Source organism: Eriocheir sinensis, unplaced genomic scaffold (assembly GCF_024679095.1).
Source record: "Eriocheir sinensis breed Jianghai 21 unplaced genomic scaffold, ASM2467909v1 Scaffold622, whole genome shotgun sequence".
In the NCBI taxonomy this organism is placed as follows: Eukaryota; Metazoa; Arthropoda; class Malacostraca; order Decapoda; family Varunidae; genus Eriocheir; species Eriocheir sinensis.
The window spans coordinates 222330-239308 of record NW_026111968.1 but is presented as its reverse complement, the minus strand read 5'-3'; the positions used below and the strand labels follow the sequence as shown (position 1 = coordinate 239308).

The 16979-nt window shown below is 44.7% G+C and overlaps 1 protein-coding gene across 1 annotated transcript in view; it reads left to right on the top strand.

The window, feature by feature from the left end:
* The window catches only part of LOC126993499 (omega-amidase NIT2-like), a 150558-nt gene that overhangs the window by 20310 nt on the left and 113269 nt on the right, over nt 1-16979 (top strand). Inside the window, exons 5-6 of the mRNA XM_050852640.1 lie at nt 12537-12683; nt 13334-13512. Coding sequence (XP_050708597.1) covers nt 12537-12683; nt 13334-13512 — 326 coding nt within the window. The remainder of the gene's footprint in view (nt 1-12536; nt 12684-13333; nt 13513-16979) is intronic.

Below are 16979 nucleotides of genomic sequence, written 5' to 3'. Positions count from 1 at the left end.
ACACTTCTTACATAAATTGCAGGTCATGGGGAAATTAGCAATTATAAGCTACAATAAAGTGAAGACCTACATACGAGCGACAACTTTTCGCTGTTAAGCAGGGAGAGGGGAAACGTGGAGCGGCTGCGGTGTGCCGAGAGGATGGGGGAACTCTATTAGGTAGGGGTCCAGGGGAGGTGGCGTGGAAGACGACGGGTAAGGGGAGAGGGCTAGGAGTGGATGGGCAACGGTGGTGAAGGCCCGGAAGGGAATGGTTGGGTAGGAGAGGGGTAGGGAGCCAGAGACCAGGACTGACTGAGAGGATAAGGGGTTTGGGGCATGAGAGGGCAGGACACGAGCGAAGGGAATAGCGAAGCAGGAGAGAATTATAAAAAAAAGCCTAGATTAGCCTGTTTTCAAGGGAAAAAAAGACAAGGCGCCAAAGTCTCAGCCCAGAAGCCAAGATCTAGTAAAATAGACCCAAGGAGTGGCAACGCTGGTACGAACAAAATCAGTGAGGCTAGCCAGCCTTCAGGCTGCTATAGTCCATCGACTTAACTTGAGCCCTGTGGCTTGGGCCGGGGAAACCTCCATTGCTTACAGATTTAGCGATGACCAGCGCTCGGCGATCTGTCTCACTGTTAGTCTGTACGTTATCTATTTATGGAATATATATTCATAATACGACTGCATGATGAAACTGTATACAGTCTGTTCATGTGTGTGGCGAGGACGTTGAGATCTCAGAAAGTTTCACGTATCTTGGTAGCGTAGTTCGTAACAGCGGTGAGTCTGGCCAGAAAGTCTTACGGCGGATTGGTCTGGCCCACGGTGTTATGGACTCGCTTAACACGAGTATATGGCGTTGTCGATACCCGTGCAGAAGGACAAAGATCCGGATCTTCAAGTCCATTGTGCTCCCTGTCTTACTCTACGGTTGTGAGACATGGACACTAAATGGGGACTTGGAGAGGCGGATTGATGCATTTGGTAATAAGTGTCTACGCAGAATCATGTGATATCGCTGGAATGACTTTGTGTCCAACCGGCGACTACTCCGTGAGACTTATTGCACCTGCATAGTCCGTCAACGCCAACTCCGGCTATACGGGCACGTGTCACGTTTTCCGGAAGCTGATCCTGCTCATTGGGTTGTCTATGTAAGAGACAATCCTGAGTGGAGGAGGCCAAGGGAAGGCTCACGGAGTTCGTGGCTTGAGCAAGTCGATATATCCTGCCGGGAGGTACTCGGGTTGGGAATGGGGCTGCATAGAGACTCGCCCGGAGGGACCCCCTGGCTTGACGTCGTATGGTGAGCGAGGCGACCCGCCCTCCGGCGTATGCCTCCATTGATTGATTGATGATGTTATGAAAGGCTTGGGGTCAGAGGGAAAGAAAACATCGCGTCCAAGGGCTCAAGTTAAAATTGATAGACTATAGATGTGCAATAGCCTTTTTATCATAATAATACAATAACATAAGAAAAGTTAGCATATAATAAGATATTCAGTAATACGAATCATAATATAATTAATATTGCTGCATATCATTAAAATTCAATGTGAACAAATAGTACGTAGGATGATAGTGATAAGTAGGTTATTTTTTGGTTACTTGCCGAGGGCCGCATTAAACTTCTTTGCCTCAAACAGTGGGTTGAGCACCCCTGATTTAGACCATTAGTGTGTGATTATTCAGTATGTTTGATCCTCTTCCATCGTTTATTCAAACTGCCTGTGACTGGTGGTTCAGTCACTGGTGCGGTGCAGTGCAGTGATGTGAGTATATGACTGTTATGCTGCATAGTGCTGGTGCAAGCATATGGTCACTACCCTGCACAGGGGAGTAGAGCTCACTCTAAAATGGACTTCATTAATTAATTTTGTTCAATCCATTTATATAATCCATGTTTTAATGCTATTTGTATATGGCTGATCACTTTACAACCATTTTTTAACAAAGTAACCCAGTCCTGCAGTGAAGGACGCCTGTAACATATTAAGACCTTCATGAATGTACACACCTGTCTTGGGGGTGATGCACCTTGCTGGAACCTTCAAAGCATAGACCTTCATGAATGTACACACCTGTCTTGGGGGTGATGCACCTTGCTGGGACCTTCAAAGCATAGACCTTCATGAATGTACACACCTGTCTTGGGGGGGATGCACCTTGTTTCCACCTTCAAGGCACAGACCTTCATGAATGTACACACCTGTCTTGGGGGTGATGAACCTTGCTGCCACCTTCAAGGCACAGACCTTCATGAATGTACACACCTGTCATGGAGGTGCAGCTTGCTGGCACCTTCAAGGTATAGACCTTCGTGCTTCCTATGGTTGGAGTAGGTAGGAAGACACCTACCGAACGGGCGCAAGCCACTCCCGGTGAGGTATATATGGGGAGTGAGGAGGGTGCTGAAGCCCTCCAAAGACCCTTCCCATTACCTCACTAACCGTTTCCCTATGGTCTCATGAACACCAGAGAGTAGTTCAGCATGCTCTCTAAAGCCAGATCCTCTTCTATCCACACCACACTACATACAACACACACACCTTTTCCCAAAATTAAAAATTAAAAAAGGCGTTCAACGACAGTGCCTCGGAGTCCCCGCCTGGGGGGGGGGGGGTAGACCACAAATTTCCCCCAGGGAGGACTCCCCTTCTGGCTGTCGACCTGAGAGGTGTCTTGATAACTCCTCGAGACTTTTTTTTTATCAATTTCTGCAACATTCGCGGTCCTCGTTCTAATTTTCATTCTGTGGAACACCATCTCTCCTCCTCTAAACCTCACCTTCTCTTCCTCACCGAAACACAGGTTTCTGAGGCTACTGACAGCAATCTCTACTGTGTTCCCTCCTACTATCTCTATCTTAAATTTCAGTTCAAAGCTAGATGTTGCGTCTACGTGCGCAACGACATCACTTGTTCTCGTGCCCACGACCTTGTGTCTTCTGAATTTTCTACCATCTGGCTAACACTTCACTGTCTTTTACTAAATACATCTGTGCTGTTTATCTCTCACCTAACTCTACTGACTATATAAAATTCTTTGACTATATGAACTCTAAAGTGGAGCACATCTTGACCCACTCTCCCTTCGCTGAAATCTCCATCTTGGGAGATTTCAATGTTCCTACCAGCTTTGGCTTTCATCGTCTTTCACTGACCAGCCTGGTGAACTAGCCTACAACTTTGCTCTCTTCAACGATCTAGAGCAGTTGGTTCAGCACCCTACACGTATTCCTGACCGTCTTGGAGACCGGCCCAACATACGAGACCTCTTCCTTACTTCTAACCCTTGTGCTTACTCTGTCAAACTGTTAGAACATAAGAACATAGGGAAACTGCAAGAGGCCGGGTGGCCTTCACAGAGCAGCTCCAGAATCCCCCCCACTACTCACGATGGGTGAGGTGTAGTTACAGGGGTTACAGGTAGAGGCTTGATCCTCGTTATACCGGCGGTACTAGGCACGCATCCAGTACCCCGTCACCCTACTGCACCCACACCTCACTGCCACCTGTCGTCCTCGTCCATGTAGCTATCCAGTCTACTCTTAAAACAAGCCACCGTCCCTGCACTAACTATGTGATTGCTGAGTCTATTCCATTCCCCCACCACCCTATTACTAAACCAATGCTTGCCTATATCTCTCCTAAATCTATACTTTTCTAATTTAAATCCATTACTGCGAGTTCTATCCTGCTGGCTAATTCTCAGTACTTTACTTATATCGCCTTTGTTGTAACCCTTGACCCATTTGAATACTTCTATCAGATCTCCCCGCACTCTTCGGCTCTCTAGTGAATGTAAGTTTAGATGTTTCAGCCTATTTTGGTATGAGAGGTTCCTCAGCCCCTGAATCATCTTGGTCATCCTCCTCTGAACTGATTCTAGCAAGTTGATGTCCATTCTGTAGATGCAGCTCCTTTGACCCTAAGCTCCCGTGTATCTAACCCCACCTAATATCGCTGTCCATGAATTTATCTAGTCTATTATTTAATGTGACAGTTGTATTGGCACTCACCACATGACTGCTAAGCCTATTCCACTCATCCATCACCCTGTTTGTAAATCAGTTTTTGCCTGTGTCCCTGTTGAATCTGAATTTATCCAGTTTAAACCCATTACTTCGTGTCCTACCCGGTTCTCTTACCAACAAAACCTTATGAATGTCTCCCTTATTAAAGCCCTTCATCCATTTATAAACCTCGATCATGTCTCCACGCACCCTTCGCCTTTGTTTAACTGTTTGAGTCTTTCTCGTATGGCAAGTTTCTCAACCCCTGAATCATCTTAGTCATCCTCCTCTGCACCGATTCTAACATTTTGATTTCCATTTTATGGTAAGGTGACCAGAACTGAACCGCATAGTCAAGATGAGGTCTAACTAATGCTAAATATAGTTTGAGGAAGACTTCGGGGCTTCTGTTGCTTACGCTCCATGAAATAAATCCCAGTACCCAATTTGCTCGATTTCTAGCTTGAATGCATTGTGCCCTTGGACGGAGATGAGAGCTCACTAAGACCCCTAAATCCCTCTCTTACCCAGACCTGCTTATGAGTGTGTCATTTAAGCAATAGTTATGTGAGGGGTTGTTCCTACCTACACTCAGAATACTGCACTTCCCTACATTGAACTCCATCTGCCATTTATGCGCCCAGTCATACAATCTGTTTAGTTCACCCTGGATAATACTAGCGTCCTGATCCGACTCAATTATTCTACCGATCTTGGTATCATCTGCAAACTTACTGACATCATTATTAATTCCTGTATCTAAGTCAATGATATAAATAATAAACAAAAGTGGACCTAATACCGAACCTTGTGGGACCCCACTCGTAATACATCCCCAGTCAGATCTTTTACCATTGATTTGCACTCTTTGTTTCCTATTGCTAAGCCACGCCTTGACCCAGTTCAAAACTTTACCCTCTACTCCGTGAGCCTGTAATTTAAGCAACAGTCGTTGGTGAGGAACTTTGTCAAACGCTTTACTAAAGTCAAGATAGATTACATCATAATTTTCATATCTGTCTACCGCCTCAAATACTTTACTGTAGGACAATATATTGATGAGGCAGGACCTACCGTTCGTGAACCCATGCTGCGAGTCGTGAACTAAGCTCTGTTTCTCTAGATGCTCCCGAATGTTCCTGGCTATTATGGACTCCAGCATCTTGCCTATAACCGATGTTAAGCTAATTGGGCGATAGTTTGAAGCAACTGACCTGTCCCCCTTTTTGAAAATCAGCGTTACATTAGCTAATTTCCATAGGTTCGGCACATAGCCAGTATTTACCGACATCTTAAAGATGTCGGTTAGTGGGTCACTGAGTACATTACCTAATTCCGTTAATACCCTCGGAAATATCCCGTCAGGACCTGGCGACTTGTTCTTCTTAAGCTTATCTATCTCATCCTGAACTACTTGCCTGGTAATGATTATATCCCTCAATTTATCGCCATCCCCGCCCTCGTACACCTGAACCCTTTCCGGTATAGTCGTTCGATCCTCTTGTGTGAATACTGAAAGGAAGTAGTCGTTCAACAATGTGCTCATATTTTCGTAATTTTCTACTAGCTCCCCTGTGTTTGTTTTCTGCGGTCCAATTTTCTCCCGTGTTTTTGTTCTATACATCTGAAAGAAGCCCTTAGGATTACTTTTCGCCTCATTTGCTACTTTGATATCATAGTTCCATTTTGGTATCCTGGTGTTTTTCTTAACTAGTCTAGATAGATCGACGTACCGGCCACTGAGATGTGTTTCACCATTTTTTATTTTCTGATAAATTCCCTTCTTTAACCCAATCTCGTGTTTTAGTCCACGAGTCATCCACTTAGGGTCATTGTTTTCTTTTCTAAGTGTTCGCTGTGGTATATGCTGTCTTTGCCCCTCTTCTATTACTGTAACTAATTTATTGTAAGACATTTCTACCTGGCCCACCTGGCTTTCCAATCCGCAGTTCTGGCCCTCATGAATCCAAAATTATCCCAGTTTACCCCTTCAAGATGTCTTCGAAGCCCCTCGTAAATTGCTCTTGTAAAATCTGGCACTAACACTGTGTTTGGATCGCGGGTTACCTCCCAGTCTAAGATAAAACGAACCGTTCTGTGGTCACTATTTCCTAATTCTCCGCCCACCTCCAATTCATGTAAGTTCCCATAATTGGTTAGGACTAAGTCTAATATGTTATCTCCTCTGGTAGGCTCAGTAACTACCTGCTTAAGGAAATTATCTTGTATAACTTCAAGAAAATCCTCGGCTTCAGGTCACCCACTAGGTCTTCCCAATCTATATTCCTATAATTAAAGTCCCCCATTACACAGACATTTCTACTCCTACTTGCCCTGCCACTCTCCTGTAGTAATATACTCGTGTCCTGCCTGTTAAGGTTGGGTGGCCTGTACAGAACTCCTAGAGTTAGTTTTTCTTTCCCTTTGTAAACGTCCACCCAAACTGATTCTGAATCCATGTTAATTTTGACTGAATTGTTAACTAAACATTTAAGTGAGTCTTTAACATATAACGCAACTCCACCTCCCTTTCTACCCCTTCTGTCTTTGTGAAACATCTGATAACCCGTTATTTCAAATTCTGATCTAAAATTTATTTTTGCAGTATCTATCCATGTCTCAGTGATCGCTATTATGTCAACATTTTCTCAACAAGCTTCACCCCTTAGTAAGTCTATCTTGTTTCTGAGGCTCCTGCTGTTAGTATAGAAGATTCTTAGCCCGTCCTCTGTTACTCCCCTATAATTACTTCTGAGCTGCCTGGTTATATTATGAGCTAGATGTCCTCTCCCATTACTCCTCCCATTCCTCCCATTACCCCCCCCCCCCTCGCCTATACTAAAAAATCCCTCAGGGTACCAAGTGCTCACTCAAGGAAGTCTGAGAGAGCCTCAACACCCTTGAACGTCAAGTGTATCCCGTCACGGGCGTAGAGGGCGTCGTTGCCAAGGAAGAGGTCCCGATTGTCGACGAACAGCCACCCATTGCGCTCGCAGTGCTCAGCAAGTCTGCTGTTAACTGCTATCGCCCTGGACAGCCATCCATCGCCAACGGCCCTCCTTGGCAGGACGCCACACACTACTGGCGACCCAACAGCGTCACGTTTCCCACCTAACAATTCTCTAAAACGCAAGACAGGTCCTCTTCTAACCACACCACTCTACATACACACCACACATAGCGTTACCCAAAATTAAAAATTAAAAATGGCGTTCAACGACATTGCCTCGGAGTCCCCGCCTGGGGGAGGAACCACAAATTCCCCCAGGGAGGACTCCCCTTCTGGCTGTCGACCTGAGAGGTGTCTTGATAACTCCTCGAGACTTTTTTTTTATCAATTTCTGCAACATTCGCGGCCCTCGTTCTAATTTTCATTCTGTGGAACACCATCTCTCCTCCTCTAAACCTCACCTTCTCTTCCCTACCGAAACACAGGTTTCTGAAGCTACTGACAGCAGTCTCTACTCTGTTCCCTCCTACTATCTCTATCCTAAATTTCGGTTCAAAGCTATATGTTGCGTCTACGTGCGCAACGACATCACTTGTTCTCGTGCCCACGTCCTTGTGTCTTCTGAATTTTCTACCAATTTTCTACCATCTGGCTAACACTTCATTGTCTATTACTAAATACATCTGTGCTGTTAATATCTCGCCTAACTCTACTGACTGTAAAATTCTTTGACTATATGAACTCTAAAGTGGAGCACATCATGACCCACTCTCCCTTCGCTGAAATCTCCATCTTAGGAGATTTCAATGTTCACCACCAGCTTTGGCTTTCATCGTCTTTCACTGACCAGCCTGGTGAACAAGCCTACAACTTTGCTTTCTTCAACGATCTAGAGCAGTTGGTTCAGCACCCTACACGTATTCCTGATCGTCTTGGAGACCGGCCCAACATACTAGACCTCTTTCATACTTCTAACGTTTGTGCTTACTCTGTCAAAGTGTTCTCTTCGTTGGGCTCCTCCGATTACAATCCTATTTTTGTATCCTGTCCTTTATTTCTGCATCCTGTCCTTTCGCTCCTGTACATCCTCTGGACCCACCGAAGAGGCGATGCTCCTGGCATTTTGCTTCAACTCGGTGGGACGACCCGAGGATGTACTTTTCCGATTTCCCTTGGAATGATTATTGCTTCCAGAAGAGAGACCCCTCTGTGCGCCCAGCGCATCACAGAGGTGATTGTCTCTGGAATGGAGGCATACATTCCACGTTCTTTCTCTACTCATGCTAAAAAGCCTTGGTTTAATCACGCTTGTTCTCGTGCTATTAAATATAAAGAGGCAGCCCATAAGAAGTACCAGAGCATTCGCGCTTCTTCTAACCATAATCTTTATATTTCTGCCCGGAATCGTGCCAAATCTATTTTCCGACTTACCAAAAACTCCATCAATAGAAAATGCCAAAACCTTCCTTTCTCTAATTCTTCCCGTGACTTCTGGCATCTAGTCAAAAATATCTCCTATAATTTCACTTCTTCTTTCCCTCCTCTCCTTGACCCTGACGGCAGCACCGCCATCTCTTCTATCTCTGAGGCTGAACTCTTCGCTCAAAATTTCTGTAAGAACTCCACCTTGGACGATTTTGGGAATATTTCTCCTACTCATCCCCACTCTGACTTCTTTATCCCTATTATTAAGATTCCTCCTAATGATGCTGTCTCTGCCCTCTCTAATGATGCTGTCTCTGCCCTCTCTGGCCTCAACTCTCAGAAGGCTTATGGACCTGATGGAGTGCCTTCTATTGTCCTTAAAAACTGTGCTTCCGTGCTGACACCCTTCCTGATCAAACTCTTTCGCCTCTGCCTATCAACATCTATCTTTCCTTCCTGCTGGAAGTACGCCTTCGTACAGCCTGTGCCTAAGAAGGGTAACCGTTCCAATCCCTCAAACTACCGTCCTATACCTTTACTTTCTTGTCTATCTAAAGATTTTGAAACAATCATTAACCAGAAGATTCAAAAGCACCTTTCCACTTCTAACCTTCTATCTGATCGCCAGTATGGGTTCCGCAAGGGGCGTTCTACTGGCGATCATCTTGTTCTCTTAACTGACTCATGGTCATCCTCTCTTAGCCGTTTCGGTGAAACTTTCTCTGTTGCGCTAGACATATCGAAAGCCTTCGATAGAGTCTGGCACAAGTCTTTGCTCTCTAAACTGCCCTCTTTCGGATTCTATCCCTCTCTCTGTTCCTTTATCTCCAGTTTCCTTTCCGGCCGTTTTATCTCTGCGGTGCTAGACGGTCACTGTTCTTTTCATAAACCTATTAACAGTGGTGTTCCACAGGGCTGCAGAACGTTTAAACTCAGACCTTGCTATCATTTCCGATTGAGGTAGAAGGAACCTTGTGTCCTTCAATGCCTCAAATACTTAATTTCTCCACCTATCAACTCGACACAATCTTCCAAACACCTATCGCCTATTCTTCGACAACACTCAGCGGTCTATCCTTAACTCAAAATCTTAACTGGAAACTTCACATCTCCTCTCTCACTAAATCAGCTTCCTCGAGGTTGGGCGTTCTGTATCGTCTCCGACAGTTCTTCTCCCCCGCACAATTGCTATCCATATACAGGGGCCTTGTCCGCCCTCGTATGGAGTATGCATCTCACGTGTGGGGGGGCTCCACTCACACAGCTCTATTGGACAGAGTGGAGTCTAAGGCTCTTCGTCTCATCAGCTCTCCTCCTCCTACTGATAGTCTTCTACCTCTTAAATTCCGCCGCGATGTTGCCTCTCTTTCTATCTTCTATCGATATTTCCACGCTGACTGCTCTTCTGAACTTGCTAACTGCATGCCTCCCCCCTCCCGCGGCCCCGCTGCACACGACTTTCTACTCATGCTCATCCCTATACTGTCCAAACCCCATATGCAAGAGTTAACCAGCATCTTCACTCTTTCATCCCTCACGCTGGTAAACTCTGGAACAATCTTCCTTCATCTGTATTTCCTCCTGCCTACGACTTCTTTCGATATTTTCGCGCTAACTGCTCTTCTGAACTTGCTAACTGCATGCCTCCCCCCCTCCCGCGGCCTTGCCTCACACGACCTACTAATCAAGCTCATCCCTACTGTCCAAACCCCTTATGCAAGAGTTAACCAGCATTTTCACTCTTCCATCCCTCACGCTGGTAAACTCTGGAACGATCTTCCTTCATCTATATATCCTCCTGCCTACGACTTGAACTCTATCAAGAGGAGGGTATCAGGACACCTCTCCTCCCGAAATTGACCTCTCTTTTTGGACATTCCTATGAACTCTATTCGGGAGCAGTAAGTAGCGGGCTTTTTTTACATTATTGTTTTCTTCTTTTTTTTCATGCCCTTGAACTGTCTCCTTTTCTGTAAAAAAAAATGTGCACACCTATCCTGGGGGGGGAGACGCACCTTGCTGCCAACTTCAATGCATAGACCTTCATGAATGTACACACCTGTCTTTGGGGTGATGCACCTTGCTGGCACTTTCAAGTCACAGACCTTCATGAATGTACACACCTGTCTTGGGGGTGATGCACCTTGCTGGCACCTTCAATGCATAGACCTTCATGAATGTACACACCTGTCTTGAGGGTAATGCACCTTGCTGGCACCTTCAAGTCACAGACCTTCATGAATGTACACACCTGTCTTGGGGGTGATGCACCTTGCTGCCACCTTCAAGGCACATACCATGAATGTACACACCTGTCTTGGGGGTGATGCACCTTGCTGCCACCTTCAAGGCACAGACCTTCATGAATGTACACACCTGTCTTGGGGGGGATGCACCTTGCTGCCACCTTCAAGGCACTTGTCTGGCTGTGTAGGAAATGTTATCTTGTCTGCTGGTGCTTATAAGTACTGGAAATTTTCATATTATGTTAGACAGAAACAATAGAAGATGCATCCCCTAAATGTGAATAGTAAGGGAGTGGGATTAAAAAAAATTATAGACACTGATTTGTTTCAATGAATAACATGAACATTATCTTGTTGAAAAATTTAACTTTATAATATCTTACTATTAATTATAAAAGGTAGGCATATCATAAGAATAGCAAGCTTTCCTAGTATGTAAATGGTACTTCATCCTCCTTGACAGCTAAATGGTGCTACGTCCTTCTTGACAGCTAAATGGTGCTACGTCCTTCTTGACAGCTAAATGGTATTACATCCTTCTTGACAGTTAAATGGTAATACATCCTTCTTGACAGCTAAATGGTACTACATCCTTCTTGACAGTTAAATGGTAATACATCCTTCTTGACAGCTAAATGGTACTACATCCTTCTTGACAGCTAAATGGTACTACATCCTTCTTGACAGTTAAATGGTAATACATCCTTCTTGACAGCTAAATGGAACTACATCTTCCTTGACAGCTAAATGGTACTACATCATCCTTGACAGCTAAATGGTACTACATCCTTCTTGACAGCTAAATGGAACTACATCTTCCTTGACAGCTAAATGGTACTACATCCTTCTTGACAGCTAAATGGTACTACATCCTTCTTGACAGCTAAATGGTATTATCCTCCTTGACAGCTAAATCGTACTATATCCTCTGTGACAGCTAAATGGTATTATCCTCCTTGACAGCTAAATGCAACTATATCCTCCTTGACAGCTAAATGGTACTACATCCTCCTTGACAGCTAAATGCAACTATATCCTCCTTGACAGCTAAATCGTACTATATCCTCTGTGACAGCTAAATGGTACTACATCCTCCTTGACAGCTAAATGCAACTATATCCTCCTTGACAGCTAAATGGTACTATATCCTCCTTGACAGCTAAATGGTACTACATCCTCCTTGACAGCTAAATGCAACTATATCCTCCTTGACAGCTAAATGGTACTATATCCTTCTTGACAGCAAAATGGTACTATATCCTTCTTGACAGCTGAATGGTAGTACATCCTCCTTGACAGCTAAATGGTACTATATCCTCCTTGACAGCTAAATGGTAGTACATCATCTTTGACAGCTAAATGGTACTACATCCTCCTTGATAGCTAGATGGTACTATATCCTTCTTGACAGCTAAATGGTACTACATCCTCCTTGACAGCTAAATGATACTACATCCTCCTTGACAGCTAAATTATATTACATCCTCCTTGACAGCTAAATGGTACTACATCCTCCTTGATAGCTAGATGGTACTATATCCTTCTTGACAGCTAAATTATACTACATCCTCCTTGACAGCTAAATGGTACTACATCCTCCTTGACAGCTAAATGGTACTACATCCTGCTTGACAGCTAAATGGTACTACATCCTCCTTGACAGCTAAATGGTACTACATCCTGCTTGACAGCTAAATGGTACTACATCCTCCTTGACAGCTAAATGGTACTACATCCTCCTTGGCAGCTAAATGGTACTACATCCTCCTTGACAGCTAAATGGTACTACATCCTCCTTGACAGCTAAATGGTACTACATCCTCCTTGACAGCTACATGGTACTATATCCTCCTTGACAGCTAGATGGTACTGTATCCTTCTTGACAGCTAAATGGTTCTACATCCTCCTTGACAGCCTTACGCATTGCTCTGGTCCAAATGGCTGTGGCCAAGGAGAAGACCAAAAACGTGGAGCGGGCCGTGCAGCTCATCAAGGAGGCTGCCGGCAACGGTGCCCAGCTGGTGGTGCTGCCGGAGTTATTCAACGGACCCTGCCGCCTCAGTAAGGAGCTCTACTTAAATGAGTTTGAAGTGATTTTTTTTTTTTTTTTTTGGGGTGCTGCCTCTTGCACTGGTAGGCTCTCTTGATGGGCCTCTTGGAATGCCCCATTTCGTTAGCAGGCGAATTCTGTTTATAGTGGCTGCCGTGATATATGCCTTTTTGCCTGGCCCATGCTGCCCCCCCAGCGCAGCACTTGAACGATGTCGCTGAAGTTAGGGTTGATTGAAGATCTGGGCAACATGTGGGTAACCTTCAAACACTCTGGCTTGAAAAATCAGCGTGTTTCGGTGGGACTCAAACCTTAGTCCACGGGCTCACCACACCTGCACGCTGACCACCTGGCCACCGCCTCCCCATAGAGAGAGAGAGAGAGAGAGAGAGAGAGAGAGAGAGAGAGAGATCAGTTCATTAGTGTTTCGGTGGGGCTCAAACCTTGGTCTTCGGGCTCACCACACCTGCACGCTGACCACCTGGCCATCGCCTCCCCATGTATAGAGAGAGAGAGATCAGTTTTTTTTTATTTTTTATTATATATATATATATATATATATATATATATATATATATATATATATATATATATATATATATATATATATATACAATACTGTTTGTTTTTTTGTAACAGTTCAACAGCGTCGTCTCCACAGATGATACCAATTACGTGGAGCCCGTCCCCGGCGAGAGCACCGCCTCCCTCGGTGACGCGGCGAAGAAGTTTGGCGTGTTTGTGGTAGGCGGCTCAGTGCGGGAGAGGGAGGGCGACAAGATCTACAACACCTGCACAGTCTGGGGGCCACAGGGCAACATGTTAGCAAAGTACAGAAAGGTGAGTTATGTTCATTTAATTTTGGGAGCAATGGAGACAATGGTCAAAGCTTCCGTCGCAATCCGAGATGTCCGCTGATCACCACAATTGTCTCACGTTCCTTACACTGACCTGCCACACCCACTCCTCCTCTGCCTCACATCCCGACCTCATGCTTGTCAGTCTGTCATTTAATTTTGGAGGAACTCGAGACAGTGATCGAAGCTTCTGTTACAAGTCTTAGTGCCTGCCTATCTCCACAAGTGTCCCTTAAGACCTGTGCGTCTTGCGCCTGGTTGCCGTGCATCTGCCTATGCCTCTAGGCATGCAACACGCACGCTCAAGCATGCCTCTAGCTGCATGCTTCTTCCTCGATGGATACGCATGCCTCTTTCTGTTCACACATACACTTAAGTCGTCAAGGTGTCTGCTCTGAACCTAGCAGTTGTTGCTGCCGCAGCTGGTCATTGCCGTCTCGATTATAGAGAAGACATAGCAGCTTACTGGATTCTTTGCCGATGAGTCATCTAAATATGGCCAAGTGTGTCCCGCGCTGTCCGACTAAAATGGTTTTTTGTGTGTTTTAATGCATATTTTTGTGTTAAATATATTTTTTCGGTGATAAATAAAGGTTTTCCAACATCAATATCTTCTAAACATCATCAAATTAGACCTAAAATAGAGGAGAATAAATAAGATATTGTATAAGGAGAGGGAGAAATATTCACATAAAAAATTATATAAATAGGCTACATTGACAGTCGTAACTGGGTACAATCCTATTATTTTGATTTGTCACCGTTTCTAAACATCTCTTTTGACATTCATAACAGTGTCGTTACAATTACTATATTCAACAAGCTGATCTTCTATTCCTATGCTAGGCAACTCAGTCACCTGCTATCTGGCAACTACAAGTTACATAGAGGTATTATTATTATGGAGTATGCATCTCATGTGTGGGGGGGCTCCACTCACACAGCTCTTCTGGACAGAGTGGAGGCTAAGGCTCTTCGTCTCATCAGCTCTCCTCCTCATACTGATAATCTTCTACCTCTTAAATTCCGCCGCAATGTTGCCTCTCTTTCTATCTTCTATCGATATTTCCACGCTGACTGCTCTTCTGAACTTGCTAACTGCATGCCTCCGCCCCTCCGCGGCCCCACTGCACTCGACTTTCTACTCATGCTCATCCCTATACTGTCCAAACCCCTTATGCAAGAGTTAACCAGCATCTTCACTCTTTCTTCCCTCACGCTGGTAAACTCTGGAACAATCTTCCTTCATCTGTATTTCCTCCTGCCTACGACTTGAACTCTTTCAAGAGGAGGGTATCAGGACACCTCTCCTCCTGTATTTGATCTTCCTTTCGGCCACCTCTTTTGTTTTACTTTAGGAGCAACGAGTAGCGGGCTTTTTTTTTATTATGGTTTTCTTTTTTTGTGTGCCCTTGAGCTGCCTCCTTTGTTGTAAAAAAAAAAAAAAAAAAAAAAAAAACGTAAACTATTTCATTGCTATTATACGATTATATCTTCCTAAAAAATATAACGATAAATATACCATAACACTGAGATCCATGTGGCCATTTTATTGATTGATAGTGCATTGTTGCAAGTCAACAACAAAGGAGAAGGGTGGAACATGCCATCCCAACGACTATGCCTGATGAACAAGCCTCCCATAACCCACTTAGCCAGTGGGGTATCTCTTTGGCCGACTCGGTAAGGAGTGGCTCTCCCGTCACGCTGGTCGCGGGTTCAATCCCAGGCAGCCGGCGAATACCCTCTTCTGGTCTTTATTAATTTATCGTGTGTTTCGATACACGCAAAATACGTGTTGGGAAAAAGAAGAAAAAGAGAAAGTAAACTCTACGGGGACATTGTCCCGGACTGCCAAGAGCGAACGTAATGATTTTCCGTGCCCCCGGAGGCAAAGGTCGCTCGTTCTTTGACGACCCACGTATGAATGAAGTGCTCGAGTGGGAACATGATTTGACCATTTTGTGGATCGGAAGCAATGATATCACTAGTAGTATTGACCCAGCAATTGTTTTCAACCACATAAATGATATTTGGTCACGCGATTGAAGAAAACTTCCAGGCTGTAGTGTATGTATGTCAAATTGAACCTAGACTCCAACCCAGAATCTTTCCCATGACCAGTATAAGATAATTCAGTGCGGGATTAATAACCGAATTAAGAAAGACCTTAAAAAAATTCATTTTTACGACAAGCAATTTGTGGATGAGTTATCGGAGGACGGAGTCCATTGGAGCGAAGCCGGTCGATCAATTAGTAGAAATCAAACCCCCGGCAGGACAAGACTCCACGGCCGATAGGCGGTTTGCAAGGACATAGATGCCTTAGAGCAGGAAGTAAGTTGCCTCAAAGATGTATTAACCCGGCAGAATGAAGTTATTCAAAGACTCGGGGCGCAGTTACAAACTCCCCCACGGCCAGTCACAGGGAATACCAAACCGCGAACCATACCTATTCTGGAGCTGAACCAACTACAAGGGCTCAATTCAACCACACAACTCCAGATATTTTTTGAACTAGTCGATCAGGTTAGCGACGACGATCTGAGAAGTTTGCAATTAGAAAAAGGGCGATTAAGCTCTGAGCTAGCAGCTCTCATTCACAACCATCAGACCCAACATCAATGTAACACCTGGGAAGACCTTAAAAAGTTATTAAAAACAGAGTTCTCCACCGACGTAAATTTTGATGAGCATGCCAAGAAATAGACTCCCTAAAATATGACTGGGCATCGCCACCCCAGGCCTTTACTAATAATTTCATTTGCCAGTATGGCATTCTGGAGACGCGGTTTGCCCGAGAGAAACTGCCCAATCGTGACAAGGCAGTCAAAAGGAAACTGTGGCACGGCTTGACTCCCGAATCAAAAGCTAAATTAGAAGGATTCCTGGATGAGGACTACCCATTAAATAAATTCATTGATCGAGTGGAACATGAGCGCCAGTGGCTCAAAGCAACCCACGCATCCTATCTATATAGAGTTAGAGAAGAGCGGAAAACGGCCACTGAATCACCACCTGCGAACCGTCCACCCAACCCTAACGATACGTCTAAACCAAATGCTACATCCAGCGAATCCTCAGAGGTAGAACAACTTAAAAGGCAGATTAGTGACTTAACGGAACGGGTAGGACCATTACAAACCTCTACCCGTCAGTCACGATCAGAACGATATTGCTCATACTGTCGGTCCGACACACATTTCTTGAGAGAATGTTGGCGGAAACCGACGCGTGGTACTTGCTTCGATTGCAAGAAATACGGATGCTGGCGTGGAAATAAAAACTGCCCAGGTCAATCAGTCAGCCGAACATTACTAACACATGGACATTGGACACACCTCACTTATCATCAGTTTGGCTATCAACAGTAAAATCATGAGAGCAGTCGTAGACACGGGTAGTGGTCATACCCTTATCAAAGAATCGGCTGCAAATAAACTAGGGAGT